Below are 13,866 nucleotides of genomic sequence, written 5' to 3' on the forward strand. Positions count from 1 at the left end.
TATATGCATGATATGTAAACAAAATAGAAATTCTAAAATTCTGAACTCTACTAAAAGAACTTTGATGAAACACAAAACATAAAGAGCTCACAAGAATAATTCACGTTTTTTTATTATTAATCTGAAAGTAATACTTACTATTTCTGGCTGATAAAATAAAGCTTTGCCCTCAAAATAAAAATAGTAGGGAAGAAAGAAACATTGTTTTGTTGTATCGGCGCTATTAGAGCGGGACGTTGCCCACCAGCGGCCGCGTAGTAGTCATTGGACACTGGTAGTTTGATCCGAGACTCGAATCCCGCAAACAGGCTGGCTGCATGTGCGTTTTCGTGGTTTTACCCATGTGTAACGTGTATACGAGACAGTTTTCCTTAGAAAGCCCTCCACAGATGCATCTCTTCCCTTAGACAGCTAACCCTCAAGGCTTTGGACTAATCACACAAACCAAACCAAGCTATTACGTCGAATTTTGTTTTTATCTTTCGGTTTTCATCTTAGAGAGACGCAAAAGTATTAGAAAGGAAACTCAAAAAGAAACTTCATTGCCGAATTACGCTATATTTTACTTTAGAAATATTTTTTTTAATTTGTTAATAACATATATGTTAATATGATTCGTCGCTTAGGAGAAATAGTTTTTTGTTGTTAAAACATGAACACAGGAAAACGCCTTATGGTGTTAGGGAAAAACAAATGTTTGAAGCAAAATCTTCTGTAACATTTTACCTATTTATACTTTCTATTTGCATTATTTGAAAAACGCGTTATGCTTTGAATGCAACAAATAAATTATTGAATGAATTTTGCGCCTTTTAAAATATCGTTTACTCAGAACAAGTGTTTGACATACATACATTCGTTTCCATAATGTGTCTGCATATCATTGTCATAATATCTCTATCTATTTATAATGTAAAGAACTGAAACAGAAACTGTTATTATTGGCACGGCAAAAGCAATGAACGATGGAAGAAACACACTGAATGTCTGCAATTATATTAAACGTTTTCTGCAACCTTGACGCTGAAATGGCATCTTATTTTACTTGTAACATTTTAAATGCTTTATCTTCGCGTATATAAATCTTTAAAAATAACTTTACTTGAATTTTATAAACTTTTGTGAAGGAAGGATATTGTGGAGTGTTATTTTTAGAAGTATCAGATAATGAGACTCAGTTACCTTGTTAGGGGGGGGAATCGCCAAACAACGTGGTGCCCATATATCATGCATGATACATAAGTAGTGTAATAACATTTTGTCACATTCGTCTGCCAGAACGAAACTGTTGGGAAGAGGGGTGAAATCCATTGGTCTCTTAGTTAAGAGTTCAGAAGACAGTAAAAGAAAATCTCCGTTTATAAATCTAATAGTAGAGAAGTAGAATAGGGCTTTTTAATAAGAAGCAAATTTAATAGATAACAAACGTTACTTTTTTAGCGCATCTCACTCTCCTCCGCTAAAGAGGGTGACAAGGAATTTTATTTTGCTTTCAAAACACATCTAGTTGTTGGAGTATTTTCCTAGTTCTTCCACTATGTCTTATAGAAAGAAACACTTATATATTTCCTGGACTTGCAGTATACCAATAATAAGGATATGTTTCTAAAAAAATGGTGATTTATATTAGGCAACAAAATATGGCTTCCAAGGAAGTTGAATTTGTTTATTGCGTTATTATACAGCATGTTATTAAAAATTTACGATCCCATATGCAGGAACTCCTTGTTTTTATGAGCTATTTTATTAATAAGGATAATTTGTAATGTAGGAGTTCGTTACCTAAGATGTAATTATTAATTCAAATTTCGCCTCCGAGATGGCGTTGCTATGGCGATGGTAAGCTACATCAGATGATAATTTTGCATCAGGAGATAATATCTGGACAATTAAAGAAAAATAACTTCAGTTTTTATATTCAAGTGATTATTTTGTATTTTAGCGTTTTCGTTGCATTTGTTTTCATATTGAAATAATAGCAAGAAAATAATGCTTTAAAACTGACTTGTTGCTCATATGTAATAATCTATATTTCTGTTATACTTCGTTAATCTTTATTGGGACTTCGCTTGCATTTTTCAAAAGGAAAAAGCAATTCATCCACTTTCTTTGTTTCACATATGTACTCCTAACTGATTGAGGGAAAACCTACATTTATAAAGGGGAGGAATTCCTGCATATTCATCTAAGTTTTAGTAAATTTTTGAAGTTGCGGAGTATTAAATTTTTAATTTGCAACATTTTTGTTACATTGTAAGGGTTTACTTTAATTTAAATAAAGAAGGAAATTTCAATTAAAAAATTCTTAATTTTCTAAAAGTTATCTCAAAACACCAAAACCCATGTCTAGATTAATGTTGAATAAGAAACAGAGGTTGTTGTGTACTCTTTGATTTTCTGAAAATGTGCAATGAATGGCAGATTTTCCGTCATACTAATTGCGAATCATTTATCAAATTATTTCATCGCTCAGAATGAATACTGATTAATATTTTTAACATAAACTCTTTATGAATTTTAAATATGTGTTTATTTTTACCTTAACCAATTTAACCGCGTTATCTGAGCACTTCAGCTGCTAGGTAGATCCTTACGTTCTAACTTGGGACTCTTAAATATAAAAGTACCAGGGCTATTACATAATCATAAGTATATAGCAAACCCCGTGATATTAATATAAAGCATTTTTAACATATAGCAAACACTGCAACATTAAAAATTCAAACATCTAAATCAATTTATAGGTATTAAACATTATCAGGTATTAGATACATCATTCTTAAATTCGTATCATCAGCTAATGAAAGCTAATGTACTTTTAAGTATGAGATATTTTTGGCACCTAAATCACAAAGCATATTCTCCACAGAATTTTTCTTTGCGTTCTTTGACTCTAAATTCCCATTCGCAATCATTTGCTTGCGAAAAATAAGAAATAAATTCATTATGTTTAAGAACCTTGGAGAAAATAATCAAACTGAGTTTTTTTCCCTTATTCAAATGGTCTTTTGTTCTACTGCTTCCCCATCGCAAAATGTCTTAGGCTAATTCGAACGATTATCTTTAAACAAGCGTATTTTTCCTCGTCCACAAATCGTTTTTGTTATGATCCTTGTTATTATCTGTTTATTCTTTGTTATCACGCAATATTTCAACACACAATTTGCATACTAAACATTATTTCTTACAATTCATCCTTTTTTTCATACAGTACTACATTTTGAGTTGATGAAAAGTAAACGAATTCATTATTTTATTTATACAAAAAAAAATTAACATCAGATTTTATGTGTTTTTACTTTTTACTAATCCATATTTTTTCATTTTGGTAATAAAACCATGAAAATTTAATAGAATTTTATCCTTAATGCCAACTATTATAGACAATTACACTTGCCAAAAGAAGTCAAGTAATGTTAATAATAACAGAAGAGTTAACCAATTCGCTCATCATCAATAGTTCACGGTCTTTGCTCATGCATAGATGAACTTCAGCTCTTCAAAAGTATATATTAATTAATTTAATCTTAAAAGCAGCGTTTTAAGTTATATTTATTTTGCTTCAGAATGAATTATGTTCTCCATTAGCATCAATTATTCTATAATAATTTTGAGTAATATAAAGACGTATTAAAATTCTCCTGTTTCAAAATTTCACTTTAATGAGCACGATGCTCATATATTCAGCTATCATTCCGAAGGAGCGGAAGTTTAGGATAGATTGGTGTAAGTTTAGTATTAATAATTTCGTCTTATAAACTTATCTTCTATAATAAATTTTCGAATACTAAAAGATTATAAATAATAATTAGCATAAGCTTCAAAATCGTAGAACACGAAAATATCATGGTAAAAAAATGTTTTGCTTTTATCTAGCGGCCGGACCTCATTGGTCTTTTAGATTTCTCATTACTGAGAACGTTGCCAAGAGTGCACCACGGGGCGCTTTGATTTTACAGATTTTACAGCATCAAGAAAGAGGAATATACAGTTACACACATTACATGTCTTCGGAATTCAAGCCCGGGCCCAACACTTTGGCATCCGGCTCTGATAACTTCCATACCGACCAATATGTCTCAGAGCAAAACAAATGATGGTTTTCTGCTTTAGGAGAAGTGCCTTCGTGAAGAACCTCCTAAGGTATGGCTGTGAGCCACCAAAATGGGAGGAATATCAGATAAATTCTCCTCAACTTGAATAATAAAATCACATAAGCCACTTAAAACCGAAAAGATATATGAATGGCAGGCGAATATTTCACAATAGTTTTTAAAAGACGTAAAATAATTGTCTGCTGCTTCTCAATTCATCTTCAGCATTGGTAAAGTTTGATATCACGATTTTTTTAATTTGAAAACATAGAGACCCCCCGTGCACCACATATGTACGTACAACACGGGGCTTACAGAAGTAAGTTGTAAGGATAATGTTAATTTTATTAACAGTTAAATTTTAAGTTAAAGTTTCTTTCCTGTCAAATTCTTAACTTCAACTTACTACTTCCGGCCAGAACGTAGTTTTGGAATCTTGCTGAATATTTAATGAGGAGGAGCGGTATTTAAACCCCGAAGTTACTTACTGAGTCAGAGAGAATCAGAGTTTCTGATTTACGCGCGTCTGCCTTCTCTCAAAGCTGTTATTACGCTTGGCCGTACTCAGGCCCTTGCTAAGCTTCGTAGTCAAATAAGTTAAGGGGGTCAACTCGATTTGAACCTTGATAGCTTCGGCTCTACTTCTTTAGTTAATCTTAGTTTTAGTATAATTCTTAGTCTTTTAAATTCAAGTCCAAGTGCGGGCTTTGCTTGTACACTCCCAGGCGGAGTTTTGTTAAATCTTATTGGAATAATTAAGGGTTAGTTACCATTCTATCTTGTTGTTTCTTATCACCGAACTCGAGCGATTATTAGCTTATCAGTTCTTAGATTCTTCACTTCCAACATTAACTTAGAAATTCGAAAGTGAGGAACTCTACAAAGTTAACTAAAACATTAAAAGTTACATAAATAAAACGAACAAAAGCAGAGAACAGCAGTCTGGACTTCATAAAAACAGATAAGTTCACTGGCCAAGTCACTCCGAACATTTTCAAATCGTTCTGCAAGTATAATCTATGGCCATCACGTGTAGGGCATGAGAAAATCAAATGTTCCACATCCTGTGGTACTCTTTTCTAACATTCACATAAATTGTTTGATCTTAGATTACAACGAAACACGTAACTTGCAAATTTACCTTGACCAGATACAAACAGAGAAACTTTACAATTTATAGAGAGGAAAGACTCGGAATGCAGATTATGGTAAATAGCAGGAAAGAAATTTTGTGTGACCTCAGCATTACAAGATGAAATATATTCCTCATTCCACTTAGCTAAAAGCCTTTTTATAATGAAAGAACTTCCAATAGCTCTTTGGAATGTTGAAAGTGCAAAAAGAAAAATAAATAGCTCTGCATAAAATAACTTATAATAGCACAATAGTGCGTTTGTTCATCTGATAATGAGCTTACTTGCTATTCTTTCGCCCTACTATCAAAAAGCGACATTGAGAAATATAAAGTAAAAAGCGTATTTAACCTTTGCAAAGCCAAATTCTATACTGTGGTTATATTTACACGGCTAGAAGAGTTATGAAAATAACGAAGAATGTTAGGAATTAGGCTTAAGTCAAAAATGTTTTTCAATGCTTTCAATCTGTTGTAGCTATAGAAAGCTACAGTTCTAATACAATTGGTAGAATCGGAACTTCTTTAAAAGCGCTAGAAATGAAATACTAACGCTTGGAACCATCCGAAAATCTTAAAAATAATTATTAGAATATATAAGATGGCTTCGTAAATGATCTACGCAGACAGATATATGTAAAAAAGTCTAAAGAGTAAAAATTTTCTAAAAATAGAACGCAGCTTAGGCTTCCAGCATCTTTACTACTAGGATTCGGTCCGTTTCAAAAGCAATGTCATAACTGAGAAAACGTCATTTTTTACAGTTAAATGACAAGGGTAAGACGCATTTAAGAAAGATGAAATCACATTCATTTCTCAATAACACTCCTTCGGTAAACTCTCAAACACAAATATCATTTCAAATAGGAGTTATTTAAGGTGTGGTGTGGTGTATTTAATTATGGCAAAGCACACTAGGGCTATCTGCCTAAGGGGAGGGATGCCTTTCGTGGAGGACTTTCTAAGGGAAACTGGCTCGTATACACGTTACACATGGGGAAAACCACGAAAACGCCCATGCAGCCAGCCCGTTCGCGGGATTCGAACCTCGGACCAGGAGTTATTTAAGACTGTAAGGGAAAACAGGTACCAGCTTTCCGTTAGCTCGTACTATTTGACTTCGCGCAGAGGAGATCTTGGTTTCGAGTCCCATTCAAATCTCAGGTCGTTACGACATAATTGTTCAAAGAAACGATCATTTCTCTGATATCAAATAGTACGAGCTAACGGAAAGCTGGTACCTGTTTTCCCTTACAGTCTTAAATAACTCCTATTTGAAAAAGTCCCATTCAAATCTCAGGTCGTTACGACATAATTGTTCAAAGAAACGATTATTTCTCTGATATATCTACCTTTTCCTGCGGTTTAAAGTTTATCAGACAAATCTACTTTCCGAATGCTTTAATAGTTTTAATGACTGGTAAATTCTACTTTTATAAATACGAACTGAATGCATTTTGATGAGCAAAGTTTCTGAACATACTCGATGCGATAAACGTTACTGTGTTTTTCAAATGCGTGAGAAAACCCCTTATAAAATATGATTAAATAAATGTGCGAGGTGGAAATAATTCACATTATATTATGCTATCAATACACATTTTGCAAGCCAATTTATCAACAATATAAGATAAATAACTTAGGAAAAAAGTCTGAAAAGAACGTAGTATTCATGTAACGGCCCCATATCTTTAAAAAAACATAAAAATATTCCATTACTTCATCTAGCAAAATTAGTTCATCTTATTTTTTACAATAAATCTATCCGTTAACAGCTAAACCTTATAAATTAATAGCAGTAATCAAACACTAATACTGTACCAGTTTCTCAAGTACAAAAGTTAGCTAAGTAACTGTAAATTCGGTGTTAAGCAGAAATATTAATTTAAACTACGCAAAAAAGTACGTATCAGGTTTAAAAAACTCTCATAAAACATTTATGACTCAGCGATTTTAGTTTCTGATGAGTAATTTTATTTTAAACAAAATATTCGATCGAAATTAAAAGCACGTTTTATTCAGGGCTGAGCAAAATGGTTCGTGAAAGAGAGTGACGGAATGAAATTTAGAAGGGTTCTTTTATTTAATTTATTCTGCTGTACTGATTTATCAGCCGTAGCGGTTTATTTTATTTATAAATGAACTTTAATAGCTAGTCCAAAACAGATATGCTTCTTAAAGATGATACTGCTGCATATATCTTTTCAAACTTACCGCATCTACATTTTTCAGCTCTTTGTTGGCTTCCTGTCATTTACCAGCCGATACGACCCAGATATCTCAGCTTTCCTTCTTTTCTGTCCGTAACCTTGCATTTTGTAATTCGATTTCTAAAGATTACAGGATTATTAGATACCTTGAAAAACGAACTCCTCGAATGACTTTTTGTCTTGATGCTTCTTATCTTACCTTGTATCTACCTCTTATAATCTTTATAGTACTGGGTTGGTGGAAAAGTAGTGGAAAATGGGACGTTCTCCAGCTTCAAAGATGTATGGGACACAAGACACACATTGTAACCACTCGGATGTTTTTTATGTTACCTTGTATTTACCTCTATAATCTTCACAGTAATGGGTTGGGGAAATAGCAGTTTAAAAATATGACATGATCCAGCATCAAAGATGTTATGGAAAAAATGCAAAAAATTGGCTGTAGCAGCTCGATATCATCAGCAGATGTGAAAATATACTCTGTAGTTGTTGTTTTTTTTTTTTTTTTTTTTTTTTGCGTAGTTTTGCAAACGAGTTCGCAACAGAGTAATGATATAATCACGGATAAAACTGCCAGCTTTTATCAGATATCACAGAATAAATACTTTTGTGTTCATAAGGACAGAGGACATAAGAACACATCTCATAAGGACAATAAAAACACATAGGACCCATCGCAAGACGATAAAGACACGTAGAACACATTGCAAAATGATAAGAAAATATTGCAGGACGCCTTATGGAGACACATCGCAAAATGATAAGAAAATATTGCAGGACGCCTCATAGGGACACATCTCAGGACACATACTTTTGTAATTCTGCAATGTAAAAATTTATTACCTAGCCATCTTCCAAATAACTTACATCGGAATACATATACTTGCTCCACTGCTCTTGACATTTCTGTTGCCAGCACTGATATAGTGCCTCTTTTGATATCTGTCATAGATGGTTATTGTGTCATTATGAATGGCTTGAAATGCCTGAAAATACTGATCATGTAGACAGCATATAGGGTCAAAGAATGAGAGGCATGGCGAATAAAATAGTTGTTGAAACACAGGGATCTAGACCTGATCAAATAATCTGAAACAACTTTGCTCAAAAAGCTATATCACGTTGAATGGTCGAAAGACATTTCAGACATTTCGATGAAATTTTTTCCGTTGAAAATAACGTTTTAATTCCTTTTGCATTAGGACAAGAACTACCCTGCCTCATATAATATTATTTCCAGCACTTTTTTGTACAGAGTATGTTAACACTCTCCTAAAAAGCAAATTCAGTTATTCAAGTTGATTAAGTAAGACCTTCCTTGAACATTTGGGACCCGTTACTGTAATAAGAAATGTTTGCTTTTTTTTCATCTGCAAACTTTTTTAACAGAGGTGTACTCCAGTTTAGTCAAAGGACTACTTGTGTGCTCATTACTTGTGTGCTAAGAGAGCGCATAGCTATATTTGGACATTTGGACACAAGAAAAAAATAAAAGGTATGTGCTGCAAGGCAAAAATGTATCACTTTATTCATCAAATATTGAGTCAACTCTCCTTCTTTTTCTTCCAAACTGAGCATTTTCTTTTTACATTTGGAAACAAACACAGGACTGAAATATTTCGCTACTGTTGTCTTCCACTCGACTTCCATAATTCTTGTAGGAAAAGGACCCATCGATTCATGGAATGATACATTTTAGAGTAATGAGTTCATTAACATAATAATAAAATCTTTATGATCATCATGTAAATCTAAAATCATAACTATTCCTATCACCTTTTACCAAAAGGAGAAACAAATTAAAATATTCATCCCATATGCTCTTAAGGTGCAGTCTTTGCAGACCAATTCAGCAACCCAATATTTCTTTTTCAACTCCCAGAGAGGCATAGCTTCATGTTTGTAAGCTACTCTCGACCTCTATATGTACTCATCACTATGTTTCAGCAGCAGAAATATGAGACACCAAATTTAATGCTATGTTTTGTTTCGCTCTCTTTCTCTCTTCGAAGTGCAGAATTAAAAACTGTTGATAATATCAAGGCATTAGAAATATTCGAACTTGTCCAAGTAAAGCATTAGAGAAATCTGAAACTTGTCTAAAGTAAAGTAGCTAATATCAGTTGCGGACTTTGCACTAAAAATGTTTATTGAATTGAAAATTTCTCACAAATCTTGTCTCTGACATAGGCTTTAATACCGTGTTGTCCATTGACATTTAAATGAGCATTGACCTTTTTTTCATCAACATTAATGCCAGACCGAAGTTGAAATTTATCACTTACTACAGGTCAGGCTTTTAATGTGCATCTTTTGTGCAGTGGATTACCTTCTGAAAGTGCAGAAGTTCTAACAGAAGGAAAAGGGGAACTCTGATTAAAAAATAATAGTTTTCAAATAAATATGTAAAATATTTTATGTAAATAAAAATATGTGTAATAAATTCAAATAAAAATTAATGAACAGGGAAATAAAATAATTATGTTGTTAAAGAATAATAATATGGTACAAATACTATTAAAGCATTACACGTATTTATTATTATTTATGATATCGTGTTTTTGTTATATACAGTGAAAATACCTATTAAAGTATTTTATTCTCTTTAATGTAACCACGTAAAAATTTTATCCGAATGTGACAGGATGGCATTTTTATTGTTTGAAAAAAATAAAATTTAGTGTCAGTTTTAAAAGAGAAAGGCATCATTACTTAGAAAATAGATTTCCTGCACTCTTATCATTATATTTGACTTGACAATTTTTTATAAGTTTTATTTGTCCTTTTGAAGATTTTATCAATATTTTAATTTAGACATACTGTTTACAGTTACAAAATAATTGCCTTTTTCATTTAAAACAGTATTAACTGCATGACAAGTTTTTCTCTGAACTTGTAAATTCATCTGAGGAGTGTAAACTCGTCAGAAAATAAATTATTTCAAATGCAAAGCTGATTTATTAAAACTCATCTAGAATCTAGATGCTTCTGCACGCACGGCAAAATTTCCATATACTAGCAGTAGAAACTAAGGACAAGGAATGAGTTTCGATGCGCGCCAGCTGAAGTTAGGTATATCTTGTGTCAGTTTTGATAATAATTATTTGCGTCAGTTTTAATAAAACTCTATTTGTAACAAATGTTACTTCATTTTAAAACATACTTTATATGTTATTTCACATTATAAATATTCCATAAATGGGGCTTAAACTCTGCGTAACGATATTTCTTTCTGAACATAATGGATAAAAAGGGTTCCAAGACCTGTCTAAGAGAACTGTCTGTTTTTGAGAAAACGTAACGCAAAAATTACAGCGTCATATCCAGTTCAAAATAAATAAATAAAATTGTTTCAATATAATTATTATAAATTTAGATAAGTTAATTTTACTCAACATTTACATTAACAAAAGCTCAAAATGACCATACGTGTATTCGTTAAGTAATGGCTGATGGAGGGCTTTCCGAAAGTTTGAGATTGACAAAAGTTAGGAGAGCTTCAAGGCGAGTTATTTTGCCTGTCTCTGCGAATCACTATGTCGCGTTCAATGAATAGATAGTATTACGTGTGCAAGAAATGCGATGTGATCCTTTGAGCACATTCTAATGTAAATATCAAGCAAAATGTACCGAATTTTAAAGTAAAATTTATTTTCTTTGCACTGGATGCGATATCGTAATTTTTTCATCATAGTGTTTTGGAAAACTATGGCTTGTAAAAGCAGTTCTTTGCCCCATCTATTGGGGTTACGAAATTACTGATCAAAATATATGCTATTTTTATTATTTACGGCATCTCTCGTCAAAATAAATTTGCAGCTTCGGCTAATCATGTGTTGCACACGTAATACAATTAAAATGCGATAAATGTTTAGGGAAATTTGTAGTTACTTTTTCATCAATAAGTGATTATAAAGAAATTATGCATTCAGGAATGATATTAGGCATAAATGTGTTTCAGGTAATTATGTAACTTAAACACCAGTCCAAAACATTAAATTTGCAGAGTATTATAGTGTCTATATTATACCTCCATTCGTATAAATAAACTATGTCCTATGTGTTATTTAAATGGCCAAGACTATAATGATTTATAATATGAGCTGCATCAGAATTACAATCTCTAACCATCTGTTATTTGAACGGCTGAACACACAAATATCAGAGATGTTACAATCATCTACGCACTTCATGCAAGAAATTAATTTAATTCAAGTAATAGCTTGTCACTAATTATATCCATTCTATACGCAGATTCTTTAATTACTGAAGTAAATGGAAGATTTTGAAACTGTTAGTTTAAAATTTGCTTTATTTTAAACTAATCGGCATTTTTTTACATAAGTTACATAGGAGTCTTACACATGCATAATGTGCGTAAGTCGCACATAAAGTTAGAAAAAATTACCTCTTTATATATAGTTCATGATAAAATATGTATATTATCATTGAAGTTTTTTTTTCTCCTTGACAGGAAAGAAATTCCACTACATATCATTGACAATGAAAGTTATGAAGCTGATGCAACTTTCTACGTTGAACTTGGAGATCCTAAGCTTGAAGAAGGTGACTAATTGAATCGAGATTTTGCCTCTTTATGTTTGCATTGAATGTCAATTCCAATTATCAATAGACTACTTTCGCTCTATTCTTTCTAAAATTTACTTTTCCTGCACTACCCTATAATGTTTTTCTTATATTAAAAATCGGCATATATCTCATCTAATCTCTCTCTTTATTTCCATGCCACTCTGGAAGACGTTGGTCTAGCTGAAAACCAAGGTAACAAGAGCCATATTTTTACTGATACGTTTTGAATTTTAACCATGTGATCCTTTATGGCTCAATTAATTTAGCTCATAAATATAACTGATGAAAAGATAATTCAATTTTGATTTCATGCATATACATGTAATGCGTATGTGTCGCATATTAGGCAACTCTTATCTCTCCTGCGATGTCACTGCGCTGCTTTTTGTAGTTGTACACCTTACTCAAAACACGGACAATTGTTGCTGTGCGTATGCGACATTCTTTACCATCCCCAGCTTTCGTGTTATTTGTTTCATTCCTTTGCCTTTTCATTTGCTTTATTTTTCGTGTATTTGTTTGTTATGTACGTGCGCTTTTGTCGCCTTCTGTATGCGTTACTTGCTTGGAAGACTAGCATGAAGTACTTCATTGCGTTTGTCCGCTGAGCTGTGTTCAGTAAAAAACTTGTAGTAGCTTCTTTGTGTGCTTTCTGTGCAGCTTTTGTTGTTTTGCTTGGTATTAGTATAACTAGTGTGAGTATATATTTAACATGCTTTACTTTTGCGTTTAAATAAGAAATCAGCTTATCATTTTTCTCTTTTACTTTCAATTAAGCAAAAGAAACACTGGTACGTTTGTGTCAAAGCGTAGAATTTGTTTCACAATTCCTTAACTTAACGAGATTATTTTTTGTCTTTGAATTAAAGTTTAAAGAAGAAGGTCATTATAAAAGCTATGCATTCTCTTTCTTCTAATTAAAGCACACATTATTTTAAATGGCGCCCTTGCTTTAAAGGCATGAATTGGCTGAATAGTCAAAATTCATAGCAAGTAAGTATCCAAGTGCTAGGCGGCTTACCGACCGATTGTCACAAATCCTAAGAAATTAATTAATACCGTATTATGTTTATTATGTTTTAAATTTCTCCATTCTTGGTCTATCATTTTACATATATCAGTTCAGTTTCATAGAAGTATATTTCGAGATGGCTTCGTTAGTATAACTATTCGTACAGTGAATAAGTTCAAACATTATTGCTTTTATACAGTGGTAAATGCTCCTTAAAAGAATAATTTTTGCCTTTCATTCGTCACATAAATTTTATCCTTTACAGGGTGTACTCCATGTGACATTTTTAAACTCGAAAGAATAATATGAGACTCAAGCAGCGTTACATTAAGCTAATTCATACATTTGTAAGTCTCACGCCGCGTTACTTTACCCTGTATTTTTTAAATATATGTGCAAAAATGCGAAGTATAATACATATAGTCAAACTGACTCTTTGTTCTAGTCTAAAAATACGTAAATTAGCAAAATCTTTCATAGCAACTATATTGAATTTATCTCACCTAATCTCTCTCTTTATTTGCATGTCACTCTGGAAGACGTTGACTTAGCTGAAACCCAAGGTAACAAGAGATATATTTTGACTGATACGTTTTGAATTTAAACTATGTCATCCATTATGGCTCAATAAATTTAGCATCTAACTATAACTGATGAAAAGATCATTCAATTTAATTTCATGCATATACATGTAATGTGTACTATGTGTCGCATATTAGGCAACTCGTCTCTCCTGCTATATCACTACGCTGCTTTTTATAGTTGTACATCTTACTGAAAATAAGAATAATTTTTGCTGTGCTTACGCGACATTCTTTATACTAT

General features: G+C 32.4%; 1 protein-coding gene across 5 annotated transcripts in view; it reads left to right on the plus strand.

The window, feature by feature from the left end:
- The window catches only part of LOC118188525 (sodium/calcium exchanger 3-like), a 347,952-nt gene that overhangs the window by 298,434 nt on the left and 35,652 nt on the right, over nucleotides 1-13,866 (plus strand). For 3 of the 5 annotated variants that reach the window (XM_085809570.1, XM_085809568.1, XM_085809569.1), the window contains 3 exons: nucleotides 11,914-12,005; nucleotides 12,198-12,221; nucleotides 13,581-13,604. In XM_085809570.1, coding sequence (XP_085665696.1) covers nucleotides 11,914-12,005; nucleotides 12,198-12,221; nucleotides 13,581-13,604 — 140 coding nt within the window. The remainder of the gene's footprint in view (nucleotides 1-11,913; nucleotides 12,006-12,197; nucleotides 12,222-13,580; nucleotides 13,605-13,866) is intronic. The other 2 variants (XM_085809571.1, XM_085809572.1) reach the window with 2 other exon arrangements.

This window comes from Stegodyphus dumicola, chromosome X2 (assembly GCF_044657685.1).
Source record: "Stegodyphus dumicola isolate Sdum_Otavi_A_Nest chromosome X2, ASM4465768v1".
NCBI classification, from domain to species: domain Eukaryota; kingdom Metazoa; phylum Arthropoda; class Arachnida; order Araneae; family Eresidae; genus Stegodyphus; species Stegodyphus dumicola.